This window comes from Tiliqua scincoides, chromosome 3 (genome assembly GCF_035046505.1).
Source record: "Tiliqua scincoides isolate rTilSci1 chromosome 3, rTilSci1.hap2, whole genome shotgun sequence".
Taxonomy (NCBI): domain Eukaryota; kingdom Metazoa; phylum Chordata; class Lepidosauria; order Squamata; family Scincidae; genus Tiliqua; species Tiliqua scincoides.
Genome location: NC_089823.1, coordinates 77742123 through 77761145, shown reverse-complemented (window position 1 = coordinate 77761145; position 19023 = coordinate 77742123). Strand labels below are relative to the sequence as shown.

The following is a 19023-nucleotide window of genomic DNA, read 5'->3' as shown; positions in this document are numbered from 1 at the left end:
ATAACTGTTACAAAGTGCTAACCTTCAATTTCCAAGAGTCTATTATTCAGTTTTCTATGTTTTAATATTGCACTCCAAATTCTGCAGAGAAGACCACCACTGTATGGGAGGAAAAAATAATTTTAGAGCCTTTTTAAAAACAAGATAGTCCATTGGAAAGCAAGCAGTTACTACTAGAACTGCACAATTCTTTTCTTACCGGAGTCTAAGAAATCGCAAGTCGTCTTTTGAGATATTGTTTAGAATATCGCCCAGTGTATAGTCCTCTTGAACAAACTGAAAGACAAATGAATTTTGAGGAGTTTAAATATTTAAAGTTGCAGTTGCTTATCAAATGTGAACTTTCCCCACTGCCTATTCAGCCTACCCTCTCAATTGCATCTGCATCAGCTCTGTGTTGTTTCAACCAGTTGATAAGGTCTTGGTCTGCATTGTGCTCAAGAGCAGGTGGAGATGGTTGAATTTCTGTAACAATTCAAATGTGCATTAAATGTCCTTATTCCATTTTGAGGGGGCAAAACACACAAACAGCACTATTATTTGTGACTAAACCAGATAAATGCATAGCTCTTTTCACTCAAATATCTACCTGTAGTTTTCAACTGTAGCTGAAGGAGAAGCAGATCCTGAGTCTTTTGCTCCAGTGTTTGGCGTAGGAGTGCCTGATACTCTCTTTCTCTCTGCACCAAGGTTTCCAATAACCTGTTAAATACAATAGTAGTTCAATTTACTGTTATGTTAATACTGACCAACAGATTAACATATCACAGCACTACTAATTATTTACCACGAATCCTTATTGTGCAACAAAAATATTTTAGAGTGGTGCATAAAAAACATGGGGTGATTCTGATTTATCTATGCAAAAGTAGCTCCTTATAAGTGGTATCATATATGGTTTACCTCAAAAACAATCTCATGTGTTTGAACTATCGGTTACTGGTAACTCTGCATCCTATGTAGAGCTCTCTGCTGGAACAGTTAGGCTGCAATCCTATCCACACTGAGAGTAAGCACAATAGAACTTACTTCAGAGTAGGCATGCATAGGATTATGCCCTTAATGAGTTAATATAATTGAAAGTGTGATTATACTTTTTTGTTCTTAATCAGAAGACATTGTCTGGAAGTTTCAGATATAAGATGTTAAACACTGTTGATAAAGCCTTATGTACTTTTGTCAAAACTAGGGTGAAGAATCTGCCCTTTTTAAAACAGCAGTGGCTGAAAATGGTATTGCTCTCAAGGGAAACCCGCTGACATGTTGTGGTTCTCCATATAAAGCCATTCCTAAAACATTTGAAGCATATTGTATGGAACCCTCACTAACATGCAAACTGCAGTGCTGTGGAGTTCAAATGGTCTGTGCTATGAATGCTGCAGGAAGCATACATGTAAAAGGCCACATTGCTTAACAACTACAACATGAAATGGCTGGGAGAGATCATTTAGGTGTTTGGAGTTGGGTGTCACCAATATGTGCGTGAAACTCCGCTCTATGTTGCAGTACCTCCAAATGTTAAGAAGGCTATGGAAACCATAGAGCAGTGTCAGGCAGCCCAATCCTGAGCTCCCGTGGCATGCAGCTTTGGCAGCACTGAAAACAGCTGCCATTGGATCCTGCGTGCTATGAGCTACCGCAGGCGGCACCTCAGGAGAAGGAAACTTTTGTCTTCCCGGGTAAGGGAAGTAGGCCCACAATGGGGCTACTCAATTCACCACCAACCAAAAAGTCGGTGGTGAGGTAAAGGGGTTTGTGTAGGGCACTAAGCCCCACATGAATGAACAGGATCAGAGTGGAGCAGTGCATTCTATTGCAGCTGCCTTTGAAGGCTGGTCAGAAACTAATTAGCTAAGAAACTCTGGTGTGATTCTGTCAGGCTGTTTATCCTGTGGCTGCACTGAGTGCTGGTTTGCTTCTAAGTGCAATTCATGGTGCTGGTATTAACCTTTAAAAACCATTATTCCTCAGATACTCTGGTCCCAAGCCATAATCTCCTCCCAAATGTAGAGGTGTTTAAAAGTTGTGTTTTTTACTCAGAAGCGCATTGTGTTCAGTAAGACTTAAAGCTGTAATCCTATCTTACTGGAAACAAACACTCCTACCCCTATGAGATAGCCAAACATGACACACTCAAGATGGCCTCTTAGGGGAAAGGCTGGGATTAGGCTAGTGGCAGTGAGAAGTAGGGTCTTCTCTGTGGTCGCATGTAATTTTTTGTTGCTATAGAGTAATTATATTTTAATTTAATCCATTATTGCTAGCTGCCTTGAATATCCTAGCAATAAGAGGAAAGGCAGGATATAAATATGTTTAAGCCATTTCTGCCCAATGTTGCATATACACAACAGGGATCAAATGTGTACACATATGGGCTGGGCAGAAATGGGTTAATTTAGCTCTAACTGCTGTACTATGAAACTGTGCAGAGGGTTGCTTGACTCAGCTGCCCCTCAAAGAATCAGGACAAGAAAGGGAGAGTTGCTTGTATAGTTTTCATAGTACAGTACTGTATAAATAAAGAGTAGCTATTGTGACTATTCCTGAGTTGTGTAGACTCTTGATGTACCTAGAGATGCTTTAAATACATTACAAGTGCTCAGGAAAGTAGTGAAATCAGAAAATACATTTGTTTTAAAAATAGCATTGCTTTTATTTTTACAGTAGTACACAATCCCTTAAAGCAAAGCTTCCCAAGGTTGCTAAAAATGTTAACTACAATAAAACAAAACCATATAAAACAACTTTCAGTCATCTTGTTGGCATCCTTCAGTCTCGGAAGACTATGGTGTCACGCTCTGAACAGTGGTTCTGGAACAGAGTGTCCTCTCCAGTGCACGAAGCCTGGGTAAAGTAGGTATGGAGGATAGGCTGTTACCCATGCAGCAAATCCCCCCTCTCCACGTCGCTGAAATGGTCCAATGGAAAGGCAGAGGCCAATACGGTTGGTTCCAGCGGTGTCGCAGGAGTTGCCAGAACGTGACTGTGTTCAGCCATGAACTGCCTCAGGGACTCCGGCTCTGGATTTTGCCTCGAGGTTGACTCCTGAAGCCTTTTCCATAACTGGATGTAGCCACAAGGCAGTGGAGGTTTGGGATCAGAGTTTTCCTTTCCAGAGTTTGGGATCAGATGAGCTGCCTTCCCAGGCTGACGGGTCCCATCTACCCGGTGGCTGTTTAGTCGCCTCTTACGACAAGTACAGCCAAACTGAGGGCCCTGATTAAGTAGTAACGTGCAGTAAAGATTGTATGTTAGACTGGCAAATTAACCCATTTCTGCCCAGCCCGCAGGTGTACACATTTGATCCCTGTTGTAATGTTGGGCAGAAATGGCTTAAAAAGGTTTTCATCCAATGTTAAATGAATATTGTACAAGCTTGTTGCCATGTGCACTTCTCTACGGAGGATATTCCCCAAATCCTAGGGCACAGCCTGAACACTTAAAAATATCAGTGTCAAGAGACCTGTTTACCTGTTTGTTTCCTGCTTCAGTTTGCTTAACTGCAAGCTAAGTTGCTGCTGAATATCAGCAGACATTGAAGAAGGGAGTGTGTATACTCCAGCTGTAACAACTGGTTCCTCATGACTTTTTTGCTCTGCTTGCTGGTAATCATCGTCCACTTCATCTGCATCTTTGTCTACTCCTTCAGTTTCTGATGCAGGTTCAAAGTGAGCTCGAAGTTCTGTACAAACCAAAAAGAATCACAAAGGTTAAGTATTCCCTTTTCCCATGTCTATGACAGTCAGCAAGGTCGTTTTCTAAATCTTTACCAGCTATTCCCTGAGAAGTGGCTAGACTCACAAATGGCTCCTTTTTAAAAAGTGAGAAATTAATACTTAACTGAGAGCTATATTGAACTGAAAGAGTGGTAACTTTTTAATATAAGAGTAAGCAACAGTTATGCAATACTACCAAATATGGATCTGTCCAGAATGATATTCACAAGAACGATAGTCTGTAAAGCACAAGTTTACCTTGATTTAGTGTTCAAAAGAGTAGGAATTTGCTGTATGAATGTATTAGCAAACATTTCCAGGGGATTGTTGTTGGCATCCTTCAGTCTCGAAAGACTATGGTGTCACGCTCTGAATGGTGGTTCTGGAACAGAGTGTCCTCTCCAGAGCGCAAAGCCTGGGTAAAGTAGGTATGGAGGATAGGCTGTTACCCATGCAGCAAATCCCCCCTCTCCACATCGCTGAAATGGTCCAATGGAAAGGCAGAGGCCAATACGGTTGGTTCCAGCGGCGTCGCAGGAGTTGCCAAAACATGACTGTGTTCAGCCATGAACTGCCTCAGGGACTCCGGCTCCGGATTTTGCCTCAGGTTGACTCCTGAAGCCTTTTCCATAACTGGATGTAGCCACAAGGCAGTGGAGGTTTGGGATCAGAGTTTTCCTTCTCTCAGATGAGCTGCCTTCCCAGGCTAACGAGTCCCATCTACCCGGTGGCTGTTTAGTCGCCTCTTACGACAAGTACAACCAAACTGAGGGCACATAATAAGCACTCCTGCATTCACATAACACCATACATTCTTAAAGTGTAGTCCTACCCAAGAGCACAACCCATAATAAGGATGTGGAAGATAAAGAGCTGCTTCCCCCTTCCGTTTCTACCATCTGTGAAATCCAATTTAGCTTAAAATTTTACCTGAAAGAAAGCTTGCTTTTTTAGCTGCACATGTCTTTATGGTGAACACTTCAAAGAATTCTCTCTTGCTGGGCGTGTGCACAGTTCACCCCATCTCTTCCCTATGTTGTTAACAGCGCAATCCAGAAGGAGCACCTTGCCCAAGAGTTCTGTGAACGTGCTGTAAAGCATGTATATAACTACTTTCAAGGTGGCTAGGCTGGCATGAGGATGTGCACTAGCCTGCCAGTACCAGATCCCCGCCTAAGGGGGGTACGTTTGTGCTGACCCAGGCAGGCCAGTGTGGGGGTTGGGGAGGGTGGTGGGAGGGTGGAAAGGAGACAAAGAGGGGCATATTTGGGTGAGGGAGGGTGGGATGTTGGGTAGATCAGGCCCAGGGGGCTGGGACCAGATGTGGCACTGCAGGACGAATCCTAACACCCCTCCCAACCAGCTCAGTGTTAACTGGGTATCCAAGTAGCCCAATAGGGGTAGCTGGGGCACAACAAAGGGTAAGAAGAAAAACATCACCTTACTCCCAGTTGTGCTGCAGCCACCTCCTAATCTGCACTGGATACAGTGCAGGCCACTTGGCTTGCCCGTTCCAGTGCAAGTTAGGATTGGGCAGTAAGTTGAGCATAGTCACAGAGGTCACACACAGGCTCAGGACAAAGCTGAATTTGATCAAAGCAGTATGACTAGGACAGGGAAAGAATTTGAAGCTGCTATTTGTCTAGCCCTAGAAAAAGATTTGTATTTGCTTCTGGGCTAACAGGAGCAGGGCAATTTAAAATAGGGGAAATGGCTAAACCAATGAAGAAAATTAGTGGTCTTATTTATAGCTGGACTTCTTTGATTTACCTGGAATAAGAATAGTGACAGCAGCTTGAACTGCACGACGTATTATATTATCCATAGCAAACATCCAATGAGGCCTGATTAAATGATTCCTTAGTACTTTGTTTACCTATAAAAGAAAGGCAAAGTAAAATAGTTTAATCTCAATTAATTATACAATGCATTTGCTATGTAGAACATAAAAGTCTGGATAAATATAGGATTAAATGTGATCCATTTGGATCACTAGTGTTTTCCAAGAATTAAAGGAACGAGACTACAGAAAAATAGTATTTTCTAAAATACATTTTACAAATATTTTTCTAAAATGTCTAAACATGTAACCTGTAAGTGATTATTTCTTTTATGGAAGGGCAGACATTCCTATTTCAACAAAGAGCACAATCCTAAGCGCTTCCTGGGCCGGTGCAGGGACTTATGCCAGCCCAGGAGAGTTGCAAACATGCTGTAAAACTGCATCCAGCCTCTGCTGCACTAAAGCCCGAAAAGTCCGTGCTGGCCTACTCAGCAGGTGCGATTGTTTGGGGGGGGGCATGGGGAGGACGAAGTGGAGATGTTCCAGGATAAGGGGGAGGGCGGGCAGCGGGAGGTGGGGTCAGGATCCAGCACTTATGCCAAATCTTAGCTCCGTTCCCGGGCAGCCTAGGGCAACTGGGCAGATTGGATTTGTGCCACCTTTTTAGGTGGCGAAGATGCAAGTAGGTCCATTGGGGCTGCTATGGCTCTACCCAGGGTAAGGGGAATCATTTTCCCTTGCCTCAGGCCAAGCCACAGCCAGACTCAAACTTGCACTGGATACAGCGCAGACCGGCCAGCCTGCCTGTTCCAGTGCAAGTTAGGAACTTGCACTGTATCTAAATAGCAAAATTAATGTTCATAGTACTTTGCAGAGAAACAATTGAGACAGGTTGTTGTCCCAAGGAGCTATAATCTACATCCCAGTTAGCAAGAAAGAATTCTAGACCTTAAAATGCTATTCAAATATGTTATTCTCACTGTCTCTGAAGTACATTAACTTTATAATTGCTATGGTGATTAGTATAATAATATTATTATTAGAGGCTCATAATATTGTGACAACTGCAAAGAGAGCTGTTGCAAAGATATAGCTGAAATTATAGGTAGCACTTGCTCCAGAGGAAGAGCTAACATAGATGTTACCTGCTGTTTTTATATTAGCAGTACACCGTGATTGGGTCTGTCACTTCTGGTTATATCTTGTTATATGTCACTGTGTTTTCTACACCACCTCTCAGAAATGTTTCCTATGAAAGAAGGCTGTGGGGTTCAGTTTTACAAAAGTGAATAATAATGCATTTTCTGGAGATGCATTCTGGTCCACATTTGAAATAACAGTTAAAGAAATTGCCAAACTACTGAGTTGTCACATGGTTATAGCTCTTCTCTTTCCCTAGAATACTAGAAGCTAGCAGATCTGCTTGAATAGTAGCAGATGTAGTTGTATCATATCCCATGGACTATAATGATAGAGAAACACTGGCTAGTCCAGGGAACCAGAGTATGACAAATGCAGGTTGCAAAAGCAGAAATTTTCTCCCATCTCACATCAGAAAAATTGTACTTTTTATGAACTCACTGCATCCTGAAATCCAAATAATACTAGATGAATCTGATTGATCGAAGTACTATCAAAATCCAGGTCAATTTTCAACTTGGATATGGTTGTTGCCATAACTCTGTGTTCAGGAGAGCGTATGAAATCTCTCAGAATCCCAATTATCTGCTTGATGTGAGCAACCGAAAGATGCAGTTCTTCAGAACTCTGAAAAAAAGTTGAATATGCAAAATCAAAAAACACACCAGCAAATGGTAAGGTTCACAGATGAGAGCCCGTTTATTTACCAGAAAATTAGAAATTCTTAGCATTAAGTGCCTTAATTGCATAGGTGGCAGACTGATCCAACACTGCCCAACCAGCAGCGCTGCAACTGAAGCATCAGCGCTCGGTGTCACATACATGCTGAAAGGAATGTTTGTGCCACCCACGGAGTAAGTGGTGCTGGCAGGGAGGCCTGTGCTGCCCTGTCAACATTGCAGTGGGCCCCCCACCTGCTGGTGGAGAGCAGGTGAGTGCAGAGTGGTGCTGAGGTGTGGAGAGGGTGGTGGGAGGGCAAGGAGGAGAACTTCCTGAGCAGGGGAGGGTGGAGTGAAGGTGGAACAGGGGAGGGACAGGCCAAGGAGGGGGTGGGACTGGCAGAGGCCTTGCTCGCTGAATCCTATCCCCCCCTGTTGAATTCAAAAGCCTAACATGGGGCTTCTTGATTCTGTGCCAGTGAATTAGCTGGTGCAGAGTCAAGAAGGCCCACTGAATAGGCTGGGGCTTTACTTGGAGTAAGGAGATAAATGTCCCCAGCCTGCTCAATTCCCACACAGGATACAGCGATAACCGTTTGGAGTTGCTGCTCTTATGCTAGATAGGATTGGGCCGTGAGTCTTTAATAGCATTTGATGTTGGGACCATGACTAATAACAACAACAACAACAACAACTGGGTATTTATACCACCTTTCTGGTCATCGAATTACTCCTCTGACTTTATTCAAGGCGGTTTACATAGGCAGGCATTTCTAAATCCCTGAAGGGGATTTTTGCAATCATAGAGGTTCTCTCTTTCAAGAACCAACAACATTTCAGAATGGATCTTCCTGGTTTGGTCTCACTTCTGGCTTCCAGTTCTCCCACGCAGGCTGATAAGCAGCTCCATCTCTCACATGGAGGACAGCCAAGATGCTTCTTGCTCACACCAAGAGCAGGCAGAATCACTCAGCTCAGCTTGTCAGCTGCTTCAAGGTCTCTCCATTCTCAGTCATTCAGGGAGCTGCCGGTGTCCTCGAACTGGCGACCTTCTGATCTTATCTTCAGGCTAACGGAGGCTCTACCCTCTAGACCAGTCCTCCTGCCCATAACCCTTTCCGTTTGCTTACTTCTATATTCAGAAGTAAAGAGTATCACTTTAGGACAGTGATTCTAATCCTAGGTGCTGCGGCATACAAATATGCAGTTAGAGGGGATGAAAAATTAACTGTGCAATCCTAGGCATGTCCACTTAGAATAAAGTATTAATGAGTTCAAATGGGACTTACTCCCATGTAAGTGTGTACAGTATTTCAGCCCAAGTCACACTGTTGGATGCATCCACTTATTTGGTGCATCAGACGTGTAGCATTTGTTCTCACTCAATATCTATGCAATAACATGATGCTGCCTATGCTATAGTTGACAGGTACACTGCATAGTCAAAGAATCACCAGCATTGCTCAGAAAGCACAGCACCATCATGGACTCCTGACTGACCAGAGGAGAAGGTGGGATGCCTAGTGCCAACAGAAACCATTGCAACTACAGTTGCATTTAGGATGCCTGCCTATGGTGTTGGGACTGGAATATATATTTTTGAGTGTAAAGTGTGATCCATTTCAAACCAGAAAAAAAAGAGTTCCACATGTACCAAAAGTACCCTACTTGAGATTACCAAGTTCCCCATTTTGTTTTTTTCTAGAAATAAATGATTAGTGGTTAATGCCAACTAGGTGTTATCATTTAAGCAAGATGTGAAAACACCGTTTAAAAGAGGAAGTCTGTTTAGTGTTATCCATGGTTAAAGTTACTGATTGCTTTGCCAATGCATGGCACTTTTCTTCAGGCAACATCCCAAATCAAACATCCAAACATGCAAGGATTAAAATTAGCTAACAATGAAGAACTTGAACTAAATTCACTGTTAATATAATCAATTCCAAGACTGAAACAGCATTTAGATCCATTTCATTTTCCTTAAAACACAAATTCATATTGCTGTCTTCCTAATAAAAGGGGAAGATATGGACAGAACAAAAAGCAATATTAAAAAGACATCTGAAATCACCTGGCTTCTGCAAAGATAGTCCAAACACATCAGGCATACTTATATGAACTATGATCAAAGGCTCTTGTATTTAGCAGGAGGAGAGTAACTATCTGTTTTAACCTCAGCACAAGGGCTTTTCTAGTGGCTCTTTGCTGGTGGTGTTCTGCATCTTTTTAGATTGTGAGCCCCTTTGGCACAGGGGGCATTTAGTTATTTTATTTTTTCTGTAAACTGCGTTGTGAGCTTTTTTTGTTGTTGAAAAGCAGAATATAAATACTGTTAACAATAGCAGTTCAATATAAATAATACATTATTTGGGAAAACAAGCCCAAATGCTGTTATTACCTGTGCCACACACTCTTGTAAATTAGAAGCAACTTGGTTCTGCTCCTCCTTGAGGATTTTATAGAGAATTGCACGGCGTTCACTGTCCTTTCGTAGCAAGAAAAGACCAGAATCCTCAAGAGAAGGGGAGGAACTTCGCTCATCTGAAACTGAGCTCTCGTCAGGAATACTAGGCCAGAAATGACAGCAGACACATGACACTTGGAACTACAAGTGAGCCAACTAGAGTCAAAAAGGATCTGAATAATAGCCCCATTAAATCTCTGTAAATGAACAGACCCGTTTATATGTATCCCAATGATTTCCATCACTGAGTATTACTGAAATTTGAAGTAGTTTTATCCTATTGTTTTCAGTAATGAATCCTCACCCCTTTTCAGATTGAAAATCTGAAATTTTCTAAAAAGTCATTTTCTAAAAAGTCAAACAAAATAGTTTATTCAGGTTTAGGGACTTTAGGGCCCAATACTATCCTTCAACACTCTGATCCTAGCCTGCAACACTCACTGCTGGGCTGGCACCAGCTCAGCATAAGCCCAAGCTGAGCCAGCACCAAGCAGAGGCTGGTCTGACGCTGCCCAAAGTGCCAGGTGAGCTCCTGGTGGCAGAGCAGTAAGTCGAGGCAGAGGGAGGGTGGGGGAAAGAAGCAGGGTGGAAGGGGATGGAGACAGTGGCAGGCTCTGCCACCATATCCTAACCCCCTCTTGGCCCAGGAAACCCAACAAGGGCCCCCTCAATTCCACACTTGTTCAGGAGCGGGTGCAGAGCCAAGGAGACTCATTGGGGGCCGCCAGGCCACTACACAGGGCAAGGGAACACAAGTTCCCTTACCCTGAAAAGACCTGCAGCTGCTTACCTGGCCCCATTGGATGAAGCGGTCGCCATTTCGGTGCTGCTGCAGCTCTGGGTGCTGGGAAGCAGAAGATTGGGTTATCCGACATTTATTTTATTCACATAGCATTGTTAGCAGACCCTTATTTTGAATGTTTGCATTGGTTTACATGCAAGTGCATGGGTCAACAGAGGCCCCAATCTGCACTCTTGCTAGGTGCCTTGGCAGTCCAAAGCTTCATGCAAGTGCCTCAGGAAGTTCCAGAAGATGGGAGTACCCAAAAGATTAAGAGCCCTCCTCACCTAATGTAAATAGGAGTAAATAAATGTGAACTACTTTTCATGAAACCAGTAATAACTACCATTCAACTGCACAAAAAGTAGTTTGACTAGTAATTTAATCACTTGTAGTTTTACTACAGCACATCACTGCAATGTCCTAATACAAGAGGATGTATTTAAAAGAGACACTGAATTCCAATGGATGCTTTTGCTATGGACCAAGCCATACACAGTATTCACAATCAAGAACAAATGCTTATGTATTAAGCACAATTGACTTTCCTGTGAACCTAGCATGCTCTTTTGTATAGGTCAAGGTTTACCTTAGTAAATGGGCAATGGGATTCTTTCCTTGAACTTCTGACACAGAGCGCTTTGTCTTTTCAAAGAACATGTCGTGCTGTACATCAGAGTCTGGCGAGACTGAGCCAGGCTCACTGCTGCTGCTGCCAGCCTGCTCCCCTTGGACTGGCAAAGGGAGAGATGTACTGCGATTATAATCTGGAGCACACAAGGAAAAGAAAATTGGCAAACAAATATATCCACCTTTTAATGAGAAATGAAATAATTGAATTATGACAATTGAATAAAAATGGCTAGAAAACGATATGAAACTACAAGAAAGCTGTGTGATTTGCAAGGAGCAGAAATAAAGTAGGGCAATTAATGTGAAACTCCTCAAACCAACACTGTGGTGGTTTTAGCTTCGCTAGTGCAGTTAACCCAGGAAAAAAGCTGGAAGGGACGTTGTGTCTGAACTGCAGGCACTGGTTACTTGGGATACTGGCAAAACCAGAATGGTGGGTGCCAATTCCAGCAGACCTTTTCACTCAGATCGATAGTACAGGAATTATCTCAAAATTTGGACTTGTATTGTCCCTATTTATAAGAAAGGTTAGGGAAAAGTTGCCCTGTAACTGTAGGCTGATACGCCTTCTGTCCATCACTGGAAAGTTATACGTGGCCCATCTACTCAGGAGGTTACCCTCCTGGGTGATTGAAAATAATATCTTAGGACCCAAGTAGGCTGGATTTAGAACAGGAAGATCCATAATGGATCAATGTATGGTTTTATCACATCTTATTTTTAAGCAGATTTCCATTTTATCTCATTTTCCAGCTGTATACAACGTTCTTGGATGTTAAGGCCACGTTTGACTCCATGGATAGACTCTGTGGAGTAAATTAAATCAGATGAGAGTGGAGAAGAGACTCCTTATGTTAATACAAAGACTTTATTCTAACACCTCTTGTCAAGTTAGGGTCTCGGCAGCTGTTAATCTATGAGTCAATTTCTATAAATAGAGGTGTTAAGCAAGGGTGTGTCCTTGTACCTAATTTATTTAATCTTTATATTAATGACTTGGCTCCTGCTTTAGCTGTGGTAGACTCCCATTGCCCTAAATTAGGTATGTTTCCAATTCCATTATTATTGTATGCCGATGATATGGTACTGATATCCTACACTAAGGTAGGCCAAAAGCGATTGGTGAAGGGCTGCACTGATTATCTAGTTAAGAATTACCTACAGCTTAATTATGATAAATCTAATATTCTTTTGGCTATACCGATATAGACAGACAAGAGATTTGTGCATCACTTCAATTGCACTTACCTTTAACATATGGAATTAGGCCAAGATATCTGTTTTTGATCGATAACCCCCAGGCACTATGGGCATATTCGATGCTAGTTGTAATGTATTTCCATCAAACATCTTCAAAGCTAGATTTGAAGGTCTGGGAAATGGGGCTAAATGTTGTGAATGTAATGCAAAGGACCTTGAGACTGTGCCCCATATACTTTTGTATTGCCCCTGGAACAATGATCTGCGACAACTATATCCATACTTATACTTTCTACGAATTTGGATACAGATATTCATGCCTTGTTAGCTGTCAAGGGTGCATTCAATAACGAATTATTTACAATTAGTTATTCAAAGGAAATAGTAATGATTAGATCCCAGGAGGCTGTTTTACAATCTGAGAACTAGCCTAATGTAACATACTAACTGTAAAAGAAAGAATGCATGATTTACTTTAGCTTCCCATATGGTGATTTTTTTAATATGTGCTATGAATATGTATGCATTTATTCTATAAAGGTCTAGTAAGTAAGTAATTTCTTACCGGAAGGCTTGAATGCAATTCTGTTTTTCTTGCCCTTGTTCACCTGCTTCAGGAAAGGGTCTTTAAGCAAGTCAGATGCTGTGATACGTTTATTTGGATCAGGTTCAAAGCAGAGCAAGAGAAAGGCCCGTGCTTCAGCAGATAGTGACTCGGGGATTTCAGGGTGAATTTTAAACATTCCAACCTGCAAGTTAATAAGGTTATGCCTATATTAATTTGCACAAAAATAATCTAAAGTTGAATTAATTTATTTTGTGAGAGAAAGCAATATATCAGTTTTCCTTCATGATGTAGAATTTTGGTCACATTACCCAGTTTATAGAATGTCCTAAAAGGGCTTGGGTCTAACAGATGGGTTCCAAAGGCCACTGTCAAACCCCTTTGGAATTCGTTTGAGTCCAATTTCTGAGCATTTATAACCATTATCCACACTGACTAGTTATCCGTGTCACAAAGTGATCTTGTCTGACAGAAGGTAAAAGATGAGTTAGTAAAGTTGAAGGTAGACACCTGAGTTCACTAAGAAGCTTTGGTCTGACATTGCAAAAATGTGTATGTTACACAGTTGTGGTAAGATTCTACCCTTCTTTAGGCCAATGTTGTGTATTTATTTTAGATTTTTACTTTCCTCCAACTGGTATGTTCAGAGTTTTAAAGTGTACTTTCATATACCAATTATTATCTTTTAAAAGTAAAACAAAGCACTTCAGAATCACATGCGAACACCGTGACCTCCATGTTCTGGTTGTATCAGCCTTGGTTACCACTTCTCAGCCTCTCATGCAATGTTTATGAAATATTCTGAAGACAAAATATTTTATGCATTCTACTCAGTTTGCAAATCTATGTTTCCCAAGTTTAAAACAGCTACACAAAATAAGCTTTGGAAAGAAATTAGGATGGGCTCAGACCTGAAGTTGACCTTAGGGTCCAACAGTAGCTAAATGGCTTAATTATTGCCAAGAGCCTGTGAAAATAATTTAGCATTTAGACCTGAATTGATGTAGTGTGGCCCTATCGTACACTCACAATAAAAATGGTGATACACAATTGATGTTCAACAATATTTCCATGTGATGCCAGTAGAAGTAAAAATGCTAAACAACAGAGGTGAGTTACAGAATAGTATATTAATGTTTTAACTTCCAAAGCACAGCTTTAATATACTACTTCTTATTTGCCTTCAGATCACCACCATCACTAGGCCAGGCAGGGCTGGTGGAAGGTGATTGCTGCTTGATGCCACCTCTGCCATCCACCACTCACATCCCCACTCACTGCACAGACGGCAACAAGTCTTCCTCCTATCCCCTTACCTTTCCTGTGGTCCCTCTAAACAAAACAAAGAAATACAGAATGCACTGGAATGTGCGTCTCATGCTTCCTATTTTGTATAAAGGGACCACAACGGAAGAAAAAAGTAAGAGGGTGGGGGCCTTCCAATTCACTTCCCTTTTTATATTAGCAAGCAGGAAGTAGATCACAGCGGCTCCAACTGGAGTGAGCTTCAGGAAGGTGACAGCAGATTCAGTGTGAATAGCACATCAAGACTTTTTGCAGCTCCCTACTGTCTGCAGGCCACACTGGTTGCTTCACCCTTCCTTGAGCCATCCTTTTGGCAAGGTTTGTACTTTTGAAGCATAAGAAATGCCATGCAATCACACAGAGTTAATGTCACACACTGACCCCAAAGTAAGGGGGAAATAAAAACTGTAATGTGATTGTTGGAAGAGATGACCATAAAGTTACTTCCCAATGTAACAGCATCAAGTTATGGCTGTTGTCACCACTACAAATGCTAGGTTTGTTAATCGTGATAGTCTGGAGATTGGACTGACACAATATCCTTCTGGTAGATAAACAAGTCTTAGAACTGGCCCAGAAATTCCCATCAATTCCGTTCCTCAGAACTGCCAACCTCTCACCCCCCCCAACTCTGCCCAGCACATACCATGCAAGAAAGTAAAACCAATTTGACAAGAAGTCTCTCCTACTTCTTTCCCTTCCTTCCTTTTCTATTATGAAGGGGAAAGCACTGCAGTACAGCTTTGCTTCCCTTCTTCTGCAGGCTACCCATGGTGATGAATAGATGGGCTGCTGTGCTGCTCCCAAGATCTGGCCCACAAGCCATCACCTAAAGCAGCCCACTTCATCTTGCTTCAAGGCTGCCTTCCAAGCCACTGAGTAGAGTCATTGGAATAAATTAAACTGCTCCCATATAGGTGATATTAGGATTATAGCAATGACTGTTAGAGCACAAATTCTTTGGCAAACACCACTTACTTTGAACATAGCTGCTTGTGGTTCTCCCAGTTCATGAAATGGAGGCTTTCCCGTTGCCATTTCAATGATGGTGCAGCCCAGTGACCAGATATCAGCTGGTGCACCATAACCTCGAGGTCCTTTATCAATAATCTCTGGAGCCATATACTGTAAAGTGCCTAAAGTCAAGAACAAATATTGTACCTTTTCATTACTGAATACAGTACTGTGCTCTTTCACAACTGTTTTGCAAAATGGTATTTCTATGACAGATGGGAAAGTGCCAATGCCAACAACTCTCAGTCACTATACTGCAATTTCTCTACACTGCTGCTTTTGCAATGGGGTAGATTTTAGAAGGAAGAAAATTCATTTAGTTCATGTAACTAGACTGAAAAGATTCCACTTCAAAACCTATTCCATGGTTTTTGCATGTGCAGTTTGACAGCATGGACAGCATTTGTAATAGATTGGATACAAATGATGATTGACTGGGTAGTTCTCTGAGAGCCAGCGCAGCAATATGTTTAGAAGTGTGGCTGACTGATAAATAACACTCTAAGAAATATTTAATTGGTAAGTTTTCTTTAAAAACAAAAAAATCTCTCCTGTTCTTACATGAAGTTCCCAGTGATCTTGCACCCCAACAGCTGGCCCACTCCTGCTTAGTTTCAGTAAAGCTACAGCATTTGGTATTTTTAAGACCACTCACTAGACCCTAAACAAAAAAATAAGCTTGTAATTGGCTGTTCATTTTAATAGCCTGGAAAATATTGATTCAAAACTTACTGACTTTTCCTTGGCTCTAATAAATGAAAATGAATGTCATGGGAATTTAAAGCGCTCATACACAGTGAGACAATCAATTAAACTGATGCACCATTTGATTTTTCACTTTCTTCTCATCACCAAATACTCCGGCTGTGTATGGAAAGTGGGCAGCTTGCCCCACAGTTGGAAGTTCTTTGTGTACCTTCTGTCCTCAAGCTGTACCTTTTTCAAAGGGGTTAAGCTGCTGTACAACTACATCTTGTCCACAGGTGCCCACTGCCCCAGCTACCTCCACTTCCAATGAAATTGGGCCAGGTGGGGAAGTGCCATTGCAGTGGGCCCAAGTACCACTAGTTGAAAAGCACTGACATAATCTTAGTGACATTAGGCTGGTTGAACAAATCCTTGGTGACTATTTCTTATATTAATCGGAAGTGGGTTGTGATGGCAGCAGGGAGCCATTTTGAGCAGCAGGGAGACCTGCAGAAGGAGCTGCAGACCCCAAGTGGTGAGCACTACCCCAAGGTACTGTAAAAAAAAAAAAACCTTTTTCCACTGTGGCAGCACCATCACTTGAAGTGCTGTCGTTGAAGTCACCACTGTAGCCACTTCCCTTAAGGGGGAATGCAGTGATTCTGGTTTCCCGGGGGGGGGGGGGTCATGACCCCCAGGTTGGAAACCACTCATTAAACAAACATTACATTAATTTGAAATCTGTAACTGGTATAGAAGAAATCCATATATAGACTGAATATATTGAAATCTGTAACTGATATAGAAGAACATGTTTATTATAATTCTGAGATACAATAATAGAGGAAAAAGACATTTATCTATTCTCACTGTACAAATAACCCTTGAGTGTATGAAATATGAAATTGACAAGAAAAAAGGCATACTATGTAATATTTCATTGTAATACATGTAATATTTCAATGTCAAATGAAAAGATGGATAATAAATGCTATTTTTCAACAACTTTCACTTTAAATATGCCACCATTAATTCTCCATACTCTTATAGCTACAAATAATATAGGCTCTTACGGCCTTAATTCAGCTTTTGTAGGCAACTGTATGCTTGGGAAGTTGGGCCTCTACTTTTCAGACGCAATTCAGCAGCACTGGATTAATAGGGGGACAGCAGTGGGTGAGTACATTCAGTGCTTAACCCAAAATGGGTCAACAACCCATTCTTTCTTAGAATTCTTCTTTTGCAATACTCTCTTGCTCATATTGCTTTCCCACTGTGGTTCAATCATAAACATGAGTCTGACTGCACAGGGGGTGGGGGGGTGGGAAGGTGGGACTGCAAGAGAAAACAGGGAAAAAAAAGTCTTTTGTCCACCATTTCCTCCCCTGTTAATTGTTTCCCTTGCAAATGATTGCTTTGCTTGGGAACACCTTTAAATCCCAAGACCATTATTTTAGCTTTCAAAAGGACTGGGAGGAAAAGCCTAGATCCTCCTAATGATGATCACTAACCAGAGCAACAAACAAAAAACAGATGTTCTTACCTGCAAATGTCTCTGTACATGGATTGACTCCTGCAAGGCGTTTAGAAGTTCCAAAATCAGAAATTTTTACTACTCCACTGTATGTGTTCACTAAAACATTGTCTCCCTAAATAAACATAAATAATAAGAGGCTGGCACACACATTTCACCAGAAACTTGGCTGCAGTTCCTCTGAATTTACTTTAAACTTGTTAGCAATTCTTAGGAGGTATTTTAGTAATTCTTCCTAAAAAGAAGCAACTTCCAGTAGTGAAATGATTGAATCTAGTATTTCTGTAATATGTATTTCTTAAAAAAATATATATAAAGTAGTATATACATGCTCACTTTTATGTCTCTGTGTACTATCTGGTTCTCATGGAGGTACTTCAAGCCTTCTAGGATCTGCTTAGTGTAAAACTTAATTGTGGGTTCTTTCATTGGTCCCCATTTTGATCTTAGTAGTGCCGAAAGACTCCCTGGGTTTAGACAGAAAAGAAATGATACAAAATTATTCTGTCAAGGGCATCCAGACCTGTCATAATTGAATCCTCAGTATTTTATATCTAAGTACTGCATACCTCACATTGGGCAATACTCAGCATATCTCATGGTATACAGACATAAGAACATAAACATAAGAACATAAGAAAAGCCTGCTGGATCAGGCCAAAGGCCCACCTAGTCCCGCTTCCTGTATCTCACACTGGTTCACCAAATGCCCCAGGAAGCACACAAGACGACAGACACAACTTGAGTTCTGTGCCCTCCCCTGCATCTGGCAATCAGAGGCAGCTTGTCTCTAAAACCAAGAACTCACACATACCTACCATGACTTGCAACCTGTGATGAACTTTTCCTCCAGAAATTAGTCCAATCCCCTCTTAAAGGCATCAAGGCAAGATGCCATCACTACTTCCTGTGTTTAAGAGTTCCACAGATTAATTACATGCTGGGTAAAGAAATATTTTCTTTTGTCTGTCCTAACTCTCCTAACACCCAACTATAGTGGACGTCCCCTGATTCTGGTGTTAGGTGAGAGGGAAAAGAGTGCCTATCCACTCTATCCATCCCCTGTATAATTTTGTATATCTCAGTCATGTCCTCCCTCACTGGCAGAGGAAGAGCTAAGTGCAGAGACACCGGCAGAGGTAGAACTAAGTGCAAAAAGTGTACTTGATTCTAAGATTCTACAGCCAATTATTTTAAGCATTCTTTCCTTGTTTCTTGATGTTTCCAAAACAAAACAGACAACCGAAAACCTCATTTATGAGGTTTATGAATGGATATGGGAAGCAATTGTGAGGTTTTAGATCAGTGATTTTCAAACTTTTTCATTTCACGGCACACTGACAAGGCACTGAAATTCTTAAGGCACACCATCTGTTTTTCCGACAATTGATAAGAAACACTGCACTGTCAGTCCAGGGGCAGTGCCATACTTATGTTTCAATGGCCATACTAATAAATGACCCTCCCCCAAACTCTTGTGGCACACCTGCAGATCATTTGCAGCACACCAATGTGCAGCAGCACACTGGTTGAAAATCACTG

General features: G+C 41.7%; 1 protein-coding gene across 6 annotated transcripts in view; it reads right to left on the bottom strand.

Annotated features, from left to right (window-relative positions):
- Positions 1-19023, bottom strand: part of MAP3K15 (mitogen-activated protein kinase kinase kinase 15) — a 100234-nt gene that overhangs the window by 10096 nt on the left and 71115 nt on the right. For 4 of the 6 annotated variants that reach the window (XM_066619200.1, XM_066619196.1, XM_066619201.1 and 1 more), the window contains 14 exons: positions 17818-17948; positions 17491-17596; positions 15225-15382; positions 12942-13125; positions 11133-11310; positions 10553-10606; positions 9697-9865; positions 7081-7266; positions 5487-5592; positions 3472-3682; positions 590-702; positions 368-465; positions 200-276; positions 23-99 (listed from right to left, as the gene is read on the bottom strand). In XM_066619200.1, coding sequence (XP_066475297.1) covers positions 23-99; positions 200-276; positions 368-465; positions 590-702; positions 3472-3682; positions 5487-5592; positions 7081-7266; positions 9697-9865; positions 10553-10606; positions 11133-11310; positions 12942-13125; positions 15225-15382; positions 17491-17596; positions 17818-17948 — 1848 coding nt within the window. The remainder of the gene's footprint in view (positions 1-22; positions 100-199; positions 277-367; positions 466-589; positions 703-3471; positions 3683-5486; positions 5593-7080; positions 7267-9696; positions 9866-10552; positions 10607-11132; positions 11311-12941; positions 13126-15224; positions 15383-17490; positions 17597-17817; positions 17949-19023) is intronic. The other 2 variants (XM_066619198.1, XM_066619202.1) reach the window with 1 other exon arrangement.